The sequence below is a fragment of the Macrotis lagotis genome, chromosome 3 (genome assembly GCF_037893015.1).
Source record: "Macrotis lagotis isolate mMagLag1 chromosome 3, bilby.v1.9.chrom.fasta, whole genome shotgun sequence".
NCBI classification, from domain to species: domain Eukaryota; kingdom Metazoa; phylum Chordata; class Mammalia; order Peramelemorphia; family Peramelidae; genus Macrotis; species Macrotis lagotis.
In genome coordinates, this window is record NC_133660.1 from 220,674,089 (window position 1) to 220,693,257 (window position 19,169).

The following is a 19,169-nucleotide window of genomic DNA, read 5'->3' on the forward strand; positions in this document are numbered from 1 at the left end:
ATGAGTTCATAGCTTCACCAACAATGTAACCAATTTGATTTTTAAAAGTCTTTTTTGAGTTCTATGAATTTGGGGGTGCAGGTAACCATTTGATATTACTCTTTGAGTGATAGACCTAGAATTCTCTATTTCCACAGTAACTGTCTATGTTTGGATTCTTTCTCCCTTGCCTGATCATTTTTATTTTTTTATTTCGAGAAGCCTGTTATCATAATTACCACTAGTACTGGGATCTGGGGGATTGTGACTCTGCCCCAGGGTCTTCTTACTATTATTCTTTTGAGCTTTGTCCTGGGTCCAATTTCTGCTCTCTTTCCCCCTTGCAAACCACAGCAAGGTTCCCTCTCCTCCTCCCCCCACAGACTGCTCATGCTCCCTGGGAATTCTCCAGGGCTATAACCTTCATTTCCCAGGTCCATGGTAATGCTGGCCAGCAGCAGCAGCAATCCTAATCCCCGGTCCCAGGACAGCAACTCAGCTGCACAGCTGGTCCTGGCATCCCAGGCCAGCAGAGGCCCTACACACAATGCTGGAGGTGGAGACCCTGTGGCTGAGGCCAGGCTACCCCCCCTACCCAGAGGCCCCCAGGGTTTACTGCACACTGTGCAGTTGAGTTGTCCTAGAGTTGCTTACACCCTCACTAGGGCCTAAACCTTGACTCAAGGTTCTCTTTGGATCTTCCTTAGTAGTCACAGGGGGACCACTGTTCTGTCCCACTATTCTGGTTTCTTTTTTTGCCACTCGATATTCATCCTGAGGTGGAGGATATCTGGAGTGCTTGGAATTTTCTGAATTATACTGCTGTCTTCCTAGAATCCCCAAATATTATTAATAATAAGAGAAATTCAAATGAAATTGACCCCAAGGATTTACCTTATATTAAAAAATTAATAAAGATAGCAAAAGATGAAATACTATGAAATACTCTTTAGTGCTTAGGAAGATTGGGGAAAAAAGGAACACTAATTAATTACTGGAAGATCTATGAATTGTTCCAGTCATTCTGGAAAACAATTTGAAATTATGTAAACAAATTAACTAAAATGACATACCTTCAAACCCAGAGACTTCAGCAATATGCAAATATCCCAATGAGGTCAATGACAAAAAGAAAGGTCTGCCCTTAAATACAAGAAAATATTTATAGCAATATTTTACATAGTTGCAAAGAACTAGAAACAAAGATGTTCCATTGGTAAATCAATTAAAGAAAATGATAGAATGTAGTAGAAAATTATTATGCCATAAGAAACAATAAATAGAATGAATACCAAGAAGCATGATAAGACATACAAACTCACAAAGAGCCATGAAAATAACCATGTGACAACTACTATCATTTTGAGGTTTGCAAAGCATTTTACATGATCTCATTTGATTCTCACAGAAATTCTTTAATGTAGGTGTTATTAGTGCTCCCATTTTACAGATAAGGAAACTGAGGCAGAGAGGTTAAGTGACTTCCCATGTCACAGTTAATAGGTCTTGAGGCAGAATTTGAACTCAGGTCTTACTGACTCCAAGTCCAATATTATATTTTCTATACCATCTATCTGTTTACAATGGAAAGGACAATACAAATATGTTGGAAAACATGGTTCAGAAATAAGAAACAAAAGAAGAAATTCTTACAAACTACAAAGAAATATTTTCTTCAAGAAAACACCCAGTTGCTGCTGAATATGAACACCAAATAACTATGTAAACACAGACACACAGACACCCCCCCCCACACACACACACAAATTCATTTTAAATATAAACTGGAAACAACTAGTTACTCTTATAGGAGCCATCTTGAATCAACTATATACAGTCAGATATACAACAAAGATCAAAACCAATACCAAACTAGGTATGGAAATGAAGTAATTCAACTTGACCTATTTAAACAACGTTGTTGATGCCAAAAAAGAGCAAACAGGAAAACGCTTACTATGAGTCAACAATGGAGCAACATGATAGTAAATAGAATAAAACAAAAATCTGTGTTATATGAATAGAGTAGGATCTGGATAGAAAATCATAAATCATCAAAATCTGTGCTAGTCAGATTATATCTGAACTCCTATATTCACTTCTAAGTATGACATTTTAGGAAAGGCGTGGACAAACTTTAGAGTGTTCAAAGAAGGATGATCAGACTGAGGAAATAAATGGAAACAATGCCATGAGGAAAAAGATGGAAAGAATTCATAAAGTTTAGGCAAGTTAAAAGGAAGACTTTCTGGAAGGGCCAAGAAAAAGAGGATACTATTAGTGTCTAAGTACAAAGCTAAGGGGCAACTAGGTAGACCAGTGGATAGAGCACTGGCCCTGGAATCAGGAGGACATGAATTTAAATGCAGCCTCAGACACTTAATACTTACTTAACTGTATGATCTTGGGCAAGTCACTTAACTCCATGACTCGTAAAAAACAAAAACAACTCCCCCCCCAAAAAAACTAAGCACAGTACTGTATGGAAAGGGTTGCCATTTGGAAGAGAGATTATAATTTCCCATGGGGCTCCAGAGGGCAGAGAGGAACACAACTCAAGACTGAGCACTAAAAACACACATTTCATTTTGGTATGGTGAAAACTTTCCTTATCATCAGAGCTAGCAATAGAATTGGCAAATTGCCCATCATCAGGAATGTTACAGAAAAAGTTGATGGATCAATTGTCAAATGAGCTGCAGAAGGTTATTTTTCTTTAGAAATAGACTAGATTTTTTTTGAGACACTCTCTGTATAGAGGTTTTCACTGGATTCCTTTAAGACAGAATTCTCTTCTATACATTTAAAATATTTACAAAGAAATTTACTTTACATAAAACTTTTAGGGTAAGATTTGTAAGTTAGATAAGAGTATACACACACATTTATTATTAAGAATGAGCTGTCTAGGGACAGCTAGGTGGCACAATGGATAGAGCCATCGGCCCTGAAGTCAGGAGGACCAGAGTTAAAATTTGGTCTCAGACACTTAATAATTACCTATGTGACCCTGGGCAAGTCATTTAACCCCACTGTCTTACAAAAACAAAGCAAAAAATAAAAAAAATAAAAATAAAAAGAATGAGCTGTCTAAAGAATTAAGAATGTTTAACAAAAATGTGTCTGGTTCACTATTTAACCAACTAATATATAGGATAATATAGGGAAACTGTTATTGCTAATAGATAATTCCACTGACACCTAAAAGCCAAAAACCTTAAAGTATCAGTTGTTTCAAACTACTAATAGTTGAGTGAACCAATTAGGAAACTGTCATTTATAATTTACCAAAAATGAAGCAAAGAGAATTTACTTAGGAGCAATACTTTCAAGCAAAGTCATATACAAACTCAGAAGGAAGCTCCAAAAGACAGAAAAAAGAAAGATCAAATATTCAAACACATAAAATTTTCTTTTCATAAAAAGGGCAAATAAATCATCGATATCTACAAATAGCTGTGCAGATTTATTCACTGTGGCATCTATTTAGAGACCATCCCTTCCATTTGTATAGATTAAATCAAAAGGGATAGAGGTTCAAAGAGTCAATATTGATTATTGTATATTTCTAAATGACTAGCAGATGAACTGGAAAGACACACCAAAATGACTCTATGCTCCAAATACACAGAAATTTGTAATTGTACGAATTTGTAACAAGATTGGATAGAATAAAGAAAATACCAATAACAATCATAACTACAATGCTAATGTTAGGAGATTAATACTACACTAATCATTCCTCTTAATTCAAGAAACTGCAAACCTCAATTAAGTGCCTTTTATGTACAACTCATTAAGCTAGGGAATGGGGATACAAAAATGAAAAACAGAAAGCACCAGCTCTCCTGCTGCCCCACAAGAAAGGCCCCAAGAAGCTTGGGACAGTACCCTCTGCACTATAGAACAGAGTTCAACTTTAAAAATAACAAAATATTCAGGGAAAGATATGCAAAAAAACCCCCAAACAATAAAAGAACCTGACCATAGAATGTTATTATGGTGACAGGGAAGACGAAGACACAAACTCAGAAGAAGATAACAATGTCAAGATGCAAAATTTCAAAGCAAAATGTGATCTGATCTCAAGTTCAAAAAGAACTCCAGGAAGAGCTCTTTATTTAAAATCAAGTAAGAGAGATAGAAGGAAAATTGAGGAAAAGAGATAATTATGATACGAAAGAAGAATAAAGAATCAACAGCTTGATAAAGGAAAAACAAAAGAATGGAAAAGGAGGTGTGAAAATTTATTGAAGAAAACATCTCTAAAAAGTAGAACAGGTCAAATGGAAAAGGGGGTTAAAAAAACTAATTGAAAAAATAGCTCTTCAAAAATTACAAATGGTCAACTGGAAGGTAGTCAGCACAAAAGATATCAAAAAATCAATCAAATAAAATCAAAAGAATGAAAAAAGAAAATGTGAAATATTTCATTAGAAAAAAGAATAACTTGGAAAACAGATCCAGGAGAAATAATTTAACAGTTATTAGACTATTTGAAAGTCATGATTTACAATTGGGGAATGGTTGAATAAATTGTGGCATATAATTGTGATGAAATGCTATTATGTTTTAAGAAATGATGAGTTCAATGATCTTAAAAAGAAATATGGGCAGGCTTATATTAAAAATTACATCTTTATGTGAAAAAAAGACATGATTTAAAAAAACCCTAGACATTGTACTTCAAGAAACTATCAAAGAAAACTGTTCCTATATCCCAGAACCAGAAGGTAAAAATGAAATGTAATGTTCTGGAAGACAAAGGAGCTGGAACTACAATGAAGAATTGCCTGCCAAGCAAAACTGAGCATAATCCTTCAAGGGGAAAAACCTGTCATTCAATGAAATAGAAGGCTTTTAAGTTTTTCTGAAGAAAAGACCAGAGCTGAATATGGCATGTTCACATCTCATTAACTTCCAATAATAATAATAATAATAATAATAATAATAATAATAATAATAATAATAATAGATATGAGGCAGCTAAATTGAACATTGAAATCACACTTCTTTGAAACACTAATATAAGCAGAACCTAAGTTACAAAACTTTAATCTTTAAACAATCAACCAGTTGTTAAATATGGTTTTATGACATGTTATTAATATTACAAACTACAGATGGACAATTGGTTAGCCAAACAATGCACAGAAAGTTATATATATCTTCCCCCAACCCCTACAACCTCCATACAAATCCCTGCCATCTTTTTAAGGTTAGAATTCTAAAATGTAAATGTTTTCACTGCAAGATAATTAGATAATTCTTGTATTATTAATTATTAATTATTATAATTGTATTATAATCACTTGTTGTGATTTAAAGAAAGGATAGAAAATGTTACCTCAAACCAACTATTTTCATGGCTAAGAGCATACTCTTGTACACTAATTAATCAACAGGATCCAAGGAGTCCTTCCTAGGTCCACTCTGTTTTTTAAATATGCATTATTCACAGAGGCATATTTCAATTTTATAAGATAATTGGTTTGATGCAAGTATTTATGGCATAACAGACCTTCTTAATTTATTTGTAATACTAAGTATCTGACATTTATAGAAAAAAAGTAATTTCCAATTTGTTAAAGTTCTCCATACAACAGGAACTTAGTATGACTCTCAATTTTTATTATTTCATTTTTTTAAATACACTTTACCATATAAAATATTGTCCAGGTCATAACCATGTTTATTATGTGTTTATGGTTTGGGGGTTAGTTGCATTTTCATTATAAGTAAAATGCCTTGGAAACAAGAAGGTCAATACTATGACTAGTTTAAAAGGAAAGAGATGAAATATATTCCCTTGGAATTCTTTACATATGATAAATTGTTTGTTTAAATTTACACATTCATTATCTGAGCTATATGGTCAAAAGTCCCTGTGATAGATTTTTTTTGATCTTCAGTTCTCATTGGTTTGTAACCATAACATAAGTACTTACTTGGATATATTTTGTCCATGATGACATTATTAAAAGTATAGAAAAAATAACTTTCTGTACTCATATGAACATCTATTTAATTTTAAGCAAAAGAGATTTCAAAGAAATTTATGATATATATATATATATATATATATGATCCAAAAATGAAGCAACTCATTACAATCATAGACTCAGAAATGGTAGTGAACCTTAAGAGACCTAAGTGGCAGAGCCAGAATTGAATAATGCCCTCCAAATCTGAGGCTTTGTACACCATTTTTATCAACAAGATAAAAATATATAGAAAGCATCATTTTTAGAACTTATACTTAGTTATCAATAAAGCATAAAGCTAAGGGATGGGGGTTACAGGAGAGATTCTTATTTGGTGTGTGGCTGCCAACAATTTTTAAAGTTTAATTTGGTAATTATATTCTTAATATTGCTCTTTTATGTAGGTAATAACCTGCTATTAACACTCCACTAATTTTTTTCAGGTTAAAGAAAGCTTTCTAGTGTAGACATTTACATTTGCTTTCACACTCCATTTATACAGGAAGTATTCACTATATAATTTTAAAAAGGCTTTATATTTTTAAACAAGAAACATAACCAGTATTATGAAGTCATCCTTATAAAATAATCCTTATTTGTTGATTCAAAAAGCATTTATTCTTGCCAAGCAAAGTGGAACTCCTCAAGTAATTCAGAATTTTGCTGACCAATTTTTAAGGGATAAAAATGGCAATGTCCTGAAAATATTTTGGTGTTTCTTTTTTTTAAGTCAACCAGAAAACATTTTCTAACTACAGGCTGAGAAATAAATAGTATTTCTCACTGAAAAGAGATACAGGAAGATAAAGATAAAGTGGTCTTACAAAATATGAATCTGATATCCATAGGAAAAAATGCAATAAAACCCTAGGCAGTAACATCTAACAAGGTTTATTTAAACAACTGGCAATATATAAAGACTTAAACATACAAAATGCATTATTAGCTTACCAATGGAATATTTGAGCTCATTACATTGGCTGACAGAGGGTAACTTTAACATCTCCTTCCATTTCTTACTTCGACCATGTCGTTTGCCACCTCCTCCTAAGGGAAACAAAGAGATGATAAATGAAAATACAAAGGCTCCAAATATTCAATATGACTTCAAATTGTGTATTTTTAACAAGAAAAATGATTTCTTCACATATGCAGCTATTACACATGTGATGTTGGAGTTTAAATAGAATCAAAGAATCACAGAATTTTAAAACTGAAAGTACTTCAGTAGTCATATGGGATAACCCATACAAAAAAATAGGATTCTTAAAATTAACAGACCCAAATAAATGGTCATCCAGATATTGCTTGAAAACCTCCAAAGAGAAGAAACATACTGCCTCCGAAGGTATCTGTATGATTAACACATAAGATATAAGATTTTCCATGGTAAGCCCTTAGAGTTTAGCTACAGAGAATTACTGACCCCCAATTCACCCTTGATGTACAGGGAGGGGGGAAATGAGCAGGATTGATCTTATGCTTAAATTTAAAACAGCTTGAGTATTTAAAAGAACTGCTGAATGTCCTTGACTAGTCCTGGCCAGACTCTCAAAGCTGTACTTGATTAGCACTGCCTATGTCTTCAGGAACGAGCCATTCCTGGGTGTAAACAATTCTTGGGGTTCGGGGAGGGGTAGCTACCTCCTTGGACAAGCTAGAAAATTTGGTTTTATTCCACAAAAAAATGGCAAGAAGCCTTCTTTGTTCTCAAGCTATGTAAGATCTAATTAGACCTTAGCCTAATTAGAGTGTCACAGAGAGGACACTCTGCCTGGGACCTTCCCAATTGGGACTCTGGAGGTTGCACCCTAGGACTCTCCGGTCACTGTTGATTCAGATGTTGAAACTCCCCCGAATCAGTGATGTTTTTCTCTTAATATGTATGTTTATGTAGGCTTTGCTCTTTTTATTATATTAGGACTTATTGGTTACTTTTGTTGTAAAACTGATTTATTTCTACCTGTTTTATAATTACTTTATTAAAAATATTTTTTAGTTTTGTTGGTGTGAACATGTCATTTTGTAGGAGTGAATCAAAATCAAAACTCATTAATCAAATGGTAGCCCAATACATTTTTTAATAACTGAACATTAGAAAGTTTTCCTGATATCAAATCTAAACTTGTCTCTTTGTAATTTCAATCTATTGCTCCTGGGACCAAACAGAACAAATCTACTAATAGAATATCCTCTCCTGGTTCTTGACTATGGTATATCATTTCAAATTCATATTTCAGTAAGGACAGTAATAAGTTAGGAAGACTCCAAAAGAAGGCACTCAGAAAAATGAAGAATCTTGCGTTCTTGCCATATGAAAATTGGTGGAAGAAGCTGAGATGTTTGAAGAAAAGTCTTTCAATAGATAGTCTTTTCAAGCAAAGTAGATAGAACCTGTCAGAATCTGAATACTGTTTCTAAGGGCAAATAAGGAAAGTAAATAAATAGATATTTATACATAATTTTCAACATATAAAAAAGGGACAATGTTTGACCAATTATAAAATCTCTATACTCAACATAACTTTAGACCTAAGATTTTATGTGACATATAGTAATATAATCTAGATGCAATAATAAAGAGTCTTGCAGATACCACATATAAAAGCTTTTTGTACTACTATAATTTACAAATTGAAGAATTAATTGAACACTACACTAGGTCTCTTACTATTTTCCTGGCTCTGGCAGCTGTAGCAACAATCTAACCCAACCCTACTCTTTTCTTTTCACTTTGTCAGTCGTGCAAATAGTTACAGTCCACTGAGTTCCAAGTCAGAAATAAATAGTATGATGGAGAGAAACACTAAAAAGGGGAAAATTGCTATTTTTTTCTATATGTAAAATTATTTTTAAAAACCACATCCACCTAGATGATTGATACAAATGAAGGCATATTGGATAATATTTACAAAGTTGCATTCACACTTTTTTGAACAAGGAGGGAAAGCTACAAATTCTTTGTAGCTGATTCTACTTGATTTCTTTTAGATTCCAGAACACTGATCTTAAAAATTCTCATTACATCTACTGTTACTAAACACTATTTGAGCTCAAATTTATGAATCTTAGCTTTTAGAAATCATCAATCTTGTGTGCTGAACAAATATATCTATCCCTGAACAAATGACAAGACCATTAGTTTTTCCTACTTGATTTGTCACTTCATGATGCAAATTGAAGTGAGAACAATTTACAAAATGATAAATTTAAAAGACTTAGCAACTATGACCATCATAATGATAAAACATGATTCCAGAGGACTAATAGAGAGATGACAACTTAAGAGTGAATAAGGAAACATACATATATGTATTTACATATAAATGTATATTTTTTGGTCACAACTATGGCCAGTGAAGCATGTGTCCTGGTTGACGTTTTTATAATAGTTTTATTTTATTTTTTTATTTTACTTTTTATTTTATTTTCCTTTCATTCTAAAATCAGATTCCTCAAAACTTCAAAGCTTTTTAAGCATGGGTCCCCCTAAGTAACTACATGCCTATAATCCTAATTTAGGAGAAATCCAAGAAGTTAGTAGTAGCATGATAAAATTTTTAACTAATACAAATCTCAAAGGATAGTTGCTAATTAAAGAGGGATTTCAATTTGCATCAATAAAGGAAATATCTTCTAGATCATTGAAATAAAATATATGAAAAATGACTCTATATAAATATATTTATATTAGCCTGTAATACATAACTAATCACCTAAAAAAGAATATCATTCAGCCAACTCTCAGCTATATGTACTAAACATGTAAATTCCTATTAAGAACCCATATATCACAAGACTGTAATTGGTGTATCCAGAACACAAGCTTTTCTCTTACTTCCTTTTCAAGAGCTTCAAACTAAATAGTATTTCAAATAGTTTAATCTACTATTTACTCATGGAAAGAAATCAAAAAAAATTTTTTTTGCAAGGCAATGGTGTTAACTGACTTGCCAAGGTCACATAGCTAGATAGATAATTAAGTGTCTGAGGCCAAATTTGAATTCAGGTCCAGGGCTGGTGCTCCATCTATTGCACCACCTAGCTGTCCCCATAAATCAAAGTTCTTAAGGGAGATTAATTCCTTATCACATTGATACTTAAAACTTTTTACATTAAATATAAAGAGAAGAGATGAAATAGTCCTAGAAAAAAACAAAAGAATAGTATATACTGGAAAGGAAATGAAGATAAATCCCAAGTAGAATCTGAATTATAAACTGACACTATAATGAATTATGAACCATGACAGTTATAATATGAATATTTTCAGGCAGTTCTATTTTATTGTACTTTGGTCAGGCTTTGTCTGTAACATTCAGTTCTGGACACCACAGAGTAAATAAAGAAGATGGCGATCCAATATTCTATATCAATAAACACTGATGTTACCAATATAAAACAACTATGAACTAAGATGGTTGAAATTCAATTTAATAGGCACTTTAAAATTTCATGGAAAATAAGGTCACATCAGTCATATAAAAAGGTATTGATTATACTGAATTCTATATCCATTAAACCTAGAATTCCTCCATCTTTCACATCTAAAACCCTCAACAATTAGAACTCATTTTCCTACTTATGATCAATCCTGAGGCACTCAAATTCTTGATCAAAGAAAAAATGTAATTAGATTTTATCCTCCTTAATGTGGTAAAAAAATCACAATAATAAAAATATTTCCATAAGGTCTTTTTCCTCTCTTCTTCCACGTTTCACTCCAAAAGTTCACATATTTAACCATAAAATTAAATAATCCTAAAACCATACAAAACTCAAGAGTTTTTGAGGCTTTATTGTCTACAGAAACAGCTAGGCAATGCAGTGAAAAAGATACTGTGTTCTTTTGGACTTGCAGACTCAGGAAGAACTGAGTTCAAATACTAGCAGACACTGTTACTTTGGGCAAATCCCTTAAGCTCTCAATTTCAGGTTCCTCCTCTATAAAATGGGGATAACAACCTCAGAGTCACAAGAATCAGATAAGATGATAAATGTTCAGCACTTTGAAAACTTTAAGGCACCAGGTATATATTCACCATGTTGGGCATGAGTTATAAAAACGAGAGGTACAGAGACCCACCACCATTGCTCCTCATTTACAGAAAAAAAGGTCGTATATTGTGGAAAGAGAAGATAAGGAGTTAAATATTGGTCTTGGTGTCAAGGAAAAGAAAGAACATTAGAGCTCTGTTTAAATCTTTCCCACTAAAATGATTATGAAGACACCATGTCAGCTGAGGTCAAAGCACTAATAAGATGTGGTCTTAATTACAAAATGGTACTTTAATTGTAATCAGTTATTTAATTTCTTTATTGGACCTTAAGTTGTGATTGTTTGGATTTAGTATTCTGCAATTCATAACTCAGATCTCCCAATTCCCAATGGTATATATCAAATTATCAAAAGGATCTCATAGTAAGCCAAAGGAGTTTTTTAAAAATACTGTTGTATTTTAAAGTCAAAATTTGAAATGTAGCAATTTTAGGAACATGAGGCATTAGGAAATTAAAACCAGTGAGAAGATGATGCTACAAAACACATAAAGTTATTTTCCATCTATATACATAATTGTAACAATAACTTTTTCTCTTTTTTTAAAGATTTTATTTATTTTGAGTTTTACAATTTTTCCCCTAATCTACTTCCCTCCCTCCACCCCCAGAAGACAACTTGCCAGTCTTTACGTTGTTACCATGGTATACACTGATCCAAATTGAATGTGATGAGAGAGAAATCATATCCTTAAGGAAGAAAAATAAAGTAAAAGACATAGCAAGATCAGACAATAAGATATCAGTTTTTTCCCCTTAAATTAAAGGTAATAGTCCTTGGTCTTTGTTCAAACTCCACAGTTCTTTCTCTGGATACAGATGGTATTCTCCATTGCAGGCAGCCCCAAGTTGTCCTTGATTGTTGCACTGATGGAATGAGCAAGTCCATCAAGGTTGATCATTGTTGCCCCCATGTTGCTGTTAGGGTGTACAGTGTTTTTCTGGTTCTGCTCATCTCACTCAGCATCAGTTCATGCAAATCCCTCCAGGCTTCCCTGAATTCCCATCCCTCCTGGTTTCTAATAGAACAATAGTGTTCCATGACATACATATACCACAGTTTGCTAAGCCACTCCCCAACTGAAGGACATTTACTTGATTTCCAATTCTTTGCCACCACAAACAGGGCTGCTATGAATATTTTTGTACAAATGATGTTTTTACCCTTTTTCATCATCTCTTCAGGGTATAGACCCAGTAGTGGTATTGCTGGGTCAAAGGGCATGCACATTTTTGTTGCCCTTTGGGCACAGAATAACTAAGTTTTTCAATAAGAATTTGGATGTTAGAGATAGAACTTATTTGAGAATACTAAACATACTAAAAACATTAATAAAAATGATTATTGAAAACTATCTTTGTACATAGCTGGAAAACAAATATTTTTTAAAAAATAAAATAAAATAGAATTAGAGGTTAGTTTAAAGTTCATATATATTCATATTTTCAAATAGTAAAAACAAAAATTTAACCATTACTGGGATTGATTTTTTTCTAGTGGGCTATATTTCACATAACTATTCTTAAAAAAAAAAAGAGCGGGGGGCAGCTAGGTGGTGCAGTGGATAGAGCACCAGACCTGCAGTCAGGAGATCCTGAGTTCAAATGCCGTCTCAGATACATAATAATTACTTAGCTGTATGACCTTGGGCAAGTCACTTAACCCCGCTGCCTTGCAAAAATAAAGAGCAGAGGTAAAGGGGGAATAATATCAAGTTAAGAACTCAGAATGAGGGGAAAGCTAGGTGGTGAAGAGGATAGAGTGCCTACCCTGGAGTCAGGAGGACCTAGTTCAAATCTGACCTCAGACATACCTAGCTGTGTGACTTTGGACAAGTCACTTAACCCCAAACTTGCCAAAAAAAAACACAAAAAAAGAACTCAGGATAAGTTTTCCATAAATAATACCTTCTCAAATTTCTTTGAGAAGATTCAAAAAAGAAAGAAATTATTGTTCAAATCTTATTTTGCTTTTCACCCAGAGAAACCTTGGCAACTGAAATCATTCACAAATCTGATATATGCATCACAGAACTTCTGGTATAATCAACATACATGAACTCAAAAATTGTTTTTGTTTGAATTTTTACCACACCTACCAAGGAACAAATATAAATTTGAAAATGGTCAGAATTAGGTTCAAGTGGGATAGTGTAAACCAAAAGCCATGACTCCACAATTCAAGAATTCAATTCAAGAAAAGTTCAAGGTAGTTCTGAAATGGACCTATAGTTTCTATAGGCAATTTTTTTAGTTTTTACAAGGCAGTGGGGTTAAGTGACTTGCCCAAGGTCACACAGCTAGGTAATTATTATATATCTAAGACCAGATTTGAACCAGGTCCTCCTGACTCTAGAACTGCTACTCTATCCACTGCTCCACCTAGCTGCCCCCTATATAGGTTCATTTTTATAAGAGTCAGGTTTTTCTATTTAAAATTTTTCTTTCAATTAAAAACATGTATTATCCCCCCTCATCTTGAAGGAAGTAGGTAAATGTGCATTATATTTTGAAGATTTACATTCAAAAGGGTTAAAAATATTTTGAAGCTTGGCTTTAAAACACTTATTTGGAAAACTAGTCTATCCAGAATTACTTATTCTACCAGGTTTCCCAAGACTAAGGCGTTGTATACTTAATGATACACAACTCAACTGAAAAATGTTTGAGATTTCTCTACATTTTCAGCTAGATCTTTACAATTAAACCATGTACTTAAAATGAATGAAACGTAGCCTACCTAAAACTCCTTCAAAGTAATTTCTCTTTAAATCTAAGAATCAAATCTTACATTCTAGGGAAATCAATGCATTATTAATTTATATATTTTATAAAGGTAGAATTTTCAGATTTGTTTCTTTAAAGATTAATAATATGCATTCTAAGGAAAATATGCTATTTAATTAACGATATGACATTCTGGAGAAAAAAATCTAATAATTTATCTTAGGCAGTCAGCAATACAACATTTCTGACCCTTTTCAATTTAATTAGATTATATACAATTTCTACTTTATAATTTTGTAAGATAATGGGGTCTTCTATAACAGTTTAGAACAAGTTGTCAAAAATATTTAGTACTAGCTAGCATTTACATATTATTATACATTTAATGAGATTAGAATCAAAAGCTAGACTACTATGCTGAACAGGTTTTTCCTCAAGCTTAATTTTACAAATGACATAGACTAACAGGTTGTAACACGACCGTAGCTCAAGACAAAAAAAAATCTAAAAATATGTAATGATTACCACAAGATACTGTTGCCACACTGGGTGGGGAGAGAGGAAGGGTGTCACCAAAGAGAAAAGGAAGTGGTAAGCAATAAACAAAAGAATCTACTGTGAAAATTACCTTTCTGAAAGCAAATAAGCTTAAATTAGAAAGAACAAAATTCTCATGTTCAATCCTAGTTCTTCTATAAAGACTTCAGTATATGCAGAGTATAACCCAGTGCAAAAAATAAAAATTCAAACCCTTGAATGACTAAATTTTTGTTTCTGATATATAAAAATATCTAAGTAACATATAAAAAAACCCTCCAAAACACAGGGGTCTAGTACATCAGTAACATGCTTGAAAGTTGGTAAATTCTTCCTCTTATCTAATATAGGTCTTTCAAGATAATTATTATTAGATGGTTTTGGGTTGCTTCATCGGGTTCATTCTTTTTTTTTCTAGGTTTTTTGCAAGGCAAACGGGGTTAAGTGGCTTACCCAAGGCCACACAGCTAGGTAATTATTAAGTGTTTGAGACCGGATTTAAACCAAGGTACTCCTGACTCCAAGGCCGGTGCTTTATCCACTACGCCACCTAGCCACCCCTATCTGGTTCATTCTTAACTGCTCTATTACTACCATAAAGGAAAACACTCCTTTGGTTAACAAGAGTTGGTTCAAAGCTGCATCCCAAACTTTCTAGTTTATATTCATTATTCAGGAGCCCAAAAAGATAGGCAAACACAAAAGTGCTGGCTGGGAAACTGCTTCGCCATTTGATGACTCAGGCCAGAGAGCAAGCATTCTCATCACTTTTTAGCTTTAATTCCAACCAGACTACCACAAAGTGATTGAAATATTCAAGGTCTATAACTAAGTCTTCAGGTTGAGTTTATATCTTCAGCTAGTCTTCCCTTTGAGGCTCTAACTTTATCCAACATCATACAATGTAAAGAGAGGAGGCTGTGGAGAGGAGACATCAGTCAAGCCCCAGGGGCCTTATCACCAGTACAGAAGTCAGTCAAACTTGTAGTTAGTACCTACTGGGCCAAGTTGGGCCTTGTGCTGAGCACTAAGGAGACAAGAAAGGCAACTTAACCACCCAATGAGAAGAGAACCTGTAAATAACTATGTACAAACAGTGATGAATAGGAAATAATCATCAGAGAGAAGACATAAGGAAAGATTTCTTGTAGAAGGAACCCAGGGAAGCCAAAAGGCAGTTAAGGAATCAGAAGAACCACCCAAGGGGCCAACTGATGAAAATGCCCTGAGTAGGGAGATGGAGCAAGGAGGCCCATATCAGTGGATAGAGGAGAACATTGGGGGGTGGGGTGGGGTGTAAGGTGTAAGAAGACTGTCAAGTGGGGGATGGGAAGTCAGGGCATAAAGAGTTTGATCTAGAAGCTCTTAGGGAGCCACTGGAGTTCATTGAGGGTGACACAGCCAGACCTCCAGCTCATAAACTGGAGCGGGCATTTTTATGGAATGCAGACCCTCCAGAAGCCAGTGGTATAGGTGTGACATCACAAGGGGCCTGCTCCAGGGTCATGACAATCAAGAGGAAAGGAGTCATTTGTTAGAGATGCTACAAAGATAAAATTGACAGGCCTTGGATATGAGGAGTGGAAGCCTAAGGAGTCCAGGATGGCTGCAATGAGGTAATACCATTGACAATAATAGGGAAGTTTGGAAGTGGGGGGGATTTGAAAGAAAAGATGATGAGGTCAGTTTGGGACATGATGAGTCTAAGTGGTATCCAGTTTGAAATGTGCAGCTGCAGGTCAGCAGAGAGACCAGAACTGGACAGGCAGATCTGGATATTCACTAGACAGAAAGATAACTGAATCCCTATTGAGAGAGGCTAATGATGGAATTCCCAACTGAAATAGTAAAGAAGGAGAAAATGATCAGGACATGGTCCTGCGGAACATCCAAAATTAGGGGATATGACCCAGTTGATGAGGTTGGAAGCCAAACTTCAGCTTTGAAAGGAAAGGGAGAGGAAAGCAAATAGAAGCCTCTATTGTAGTTAGGAAGTTACCCACAAAGTAAGAGAGCCATGACTTTAACCTGCTAAAGTCCATCAGTATCTCATTTGAGGCTCTTCTGAATCCTGATCAAGGAAATAATGTCAATTCAGGAACATCTCTCCTTTAAACGGGTGAAAACATAGGCCCCTGAGAGGTTAAGTGTAATGCGTCTACTTGTGGTATAGGATTCAGAATCAGAACTCCTGGTCTTCAAGTTCAGTAGCCTCTCCACTATGCCAATATGCAGAGAGCAAGGAGGGATGATGTAGATGTTTGAACTACCTTTGACAAAAATTGGGATTTTTGGAAAGAGGGAGGATTTTGAGGAACAAAGTGAATTCTGTTTTTGACATATTGAGTTTGAGATGTTTCCACAGAAAATACATTATCTACACATTCCACATTATTTAATACAGGAGAAACTAGGAGCAATAAACTGCCCCAATATAATTAGACTAGTTTTTTCCACAGAAGCCTCAAGACTTTGTGGGCTCAAAGGTCTAAAAGCCCTGGAGGTTGACATTACTTCTTGGTTGCCCAAGTACAAAGCAGGCTGGAGGAGCTTCAGGGGCTCTGATTCTTGCTCCATCTGTGGTTGATGATGTACAACTTAAGTCTAACAACTACTCAGCTGAACCAACTCAAGGGGTCCCAGATGCCTGTACTTGTTGAACAGCCTTCTGCCATTTCTTTATGGCTAAGAATATCTATTTTTGTTAACTACTCAAAAGAGTCTTATTTCATCCCAACACTAAATGTAAACAAACAGGGGGCTGATTTAGGTAGGCCAAGCTCAGAACACAGGCAATGAATACTAATTTGACTGTTCTAGACTATATAGTAGAAGACACTGCATAAAACAAACAAACAAAATTTACTGAATGTGTATTATATTAATCCTATCAAGACTAAACAATAAAGTCATAGACACTCTTCAAATAGCCCCAAGAGGTGAGCAGTGCACATCCTCCCTGCATTCCATAAAGAAGAAAAATGAAGTACAAAGAGATTAGTTTATACTATCTGAGGTAAGGCATCTAGGAAGATGTGAGGACAAAACCTACAACTGTTGCACTCTGAGATCTGCAAACTGTTCCACAAATATGATCTCATTGGTAGATAGGTATGCTGTTATTATCCTCAATTTATAGTTGAATAAATGGAAGCAGACAGAGGGGACACACACAACTAATAAATGTCTGATTTCAGGTCTTCCAAACTCCAGGCCCACTGTGTTTAAAAACTTGGTTTTTAAACTCCATGTTCAGAACTGTTTTAATTAAACTATGTTATCTTACCATATGAAAGAAACTTATCATCTCTCAAAGAAATTATATAGTAGGAGTTTACAGTTGAGGAGACAGAAAACACATGAGAAACAAATGGAAACATTATATTCTACAAAGAATCATTTATCATTAATTGTAAAATATATCTACAATATACCAGTACAACAATGATGCTAATAAAAGGAATAATCAAGTAAAATCTAGTCCTGAAATTGAGATTTGACCTGGGTTGGAAGAAGCTAAATTAGGAGATGAATTGGCAGAGAAATAAGAAGGCATTTCACATTGAAGGAATGGAACATCAAAAAGTAAGAATATGGGAATAAACCAGTTGACCAGCCTTGCTGTCATAGAGACTCCAAGAGTAACCAAGAAGTGAAGACAAAGGAAAGCATTTAAATAGATTCAATACACAACAGCAATACTTGGATCCCTGCTGCTCCTATTGGCTCCTTTATGTGTAAACTGCATCTCTTCAAGACACATAATTTCTGTTTCAATATTATAAAATACTAGGCTCAATAGCAACAATCTCAACACAATAAAAGTGATTCAGATAGTTCCTCCAGTCAAAATAGATCCATCTCATGGGCTGCTGAAAGAAAGTCACCCTTAGACCTTTAAGATTTCTCTGGCAGGAAAATCAGATAATCTCAAATGTAAATAGTGGTTGCCTTAATTCCTCCAGACCTGGAGACACACTTCAGTTTTTCTTCTAACTGCTATCTCTAGGGATCCAGGAATAAGAATAGATTTTTTACTTTTTCATCCTATCAATCCAGAAATGACCAGAAAAGATCTTCAAAATGAAGTACATGAGGGGGCAGAGACAAGATGGTGACAAGAAAATGAAGTCTAAATTCTGTATACTCTTAAGTTTCCCCCCTTAAGTCAATATTGCTCAATTTGTGTTATATTGGCGAAAAGTAAAAGAAAAATAGGCTAAATTTTTCATTAGTCTCAATATACTCCGAGAGCTTTAGTTCTGTAATTTTTAAAAGTGATGTATCTTCCCAGGCACAGTATCTGGTTTATTTATTAAATAAAGTTTATAGTGATAATATCATGGTTCACTCAGCAGAAAATACTTTGTAAGAAAATGAAAACCAAGAAAGTGGATACAACTTGGTTGGCCATAAGTTTTATGTTAGCCATTACTGTGGCAGTAATGAAGAAACCTGTATATTATCATTAGAGAAGAAATGACAGATTTTATGGGGGGAGATTGAGAAGGAGGGGAATAAGCATAATTTGGATGGTTGCTTTAGTTCACTGGTCTAAAAATTAAGACTATATGGCTCTCCATTTTTGAATTCTCAAAAAGGGAATTCTGTCTTAAAGAATGCCCAAAATGTTAGGAATGACAATATTTCAATGTCTTCTCTTGAGTTTCTCACTAAGTACCTTAGTAATCAAATTTTTTATATCAGATGTTGAAATTACTAAATTTGCCATGTCTCCCTTCCAAGATTCATCATTTCTTATCAAAAAGTAATAAATGTACTACTGCTTACTAAAAGGTGATCTGGCATGTAACATTTCCACTGTATTAATAATAGACATTGGTAGAATTTACTTTGGCATTTTTTAAATTCCTATAGTTCCAA

The 19,169-nt window shown here is 34.2% G+C and overlaps 1 protein-coding gene and 1 long non-coding RNA gene across 5 annotated transcripts in view; one reads left to right on the forward strand and one right to left on the reverse strand.

The window, feature by feature from the left end:
• Positions 1-19,169, reverse strand: part of GRK4 (G protein-coupled receptor kinase 4) — a 137,161-nt gene that overhangs the window by 100,004 nt on the left and 17,988 nt on the right. For all 4 annotated transcript variants that reach the window (XM_074229875.1, XM_074229873.1, XM_074229876.1 and 1 more), the window contains exon 2: positions 6,915-7,010. In XM_074229875.1, the coding sequence (XP_074085976.1) occupies positions 6,915-7,010 (96 nt within the window). The remainder of the gene's footprint in view (positions 1-6,914; positions 7,011-19,169) is intronic.
• LOC141518143 (uncharacterized) lies at positions 15,757-18,623 on the forward strand. Its single transcript, XR_012477108.1, has 2 exons — positions 15,757-15,901; positions 18,345-18,623. It is a non-coding gene; the product is annotated as an uncharacterized LOC141518143 (long non-coding RNA).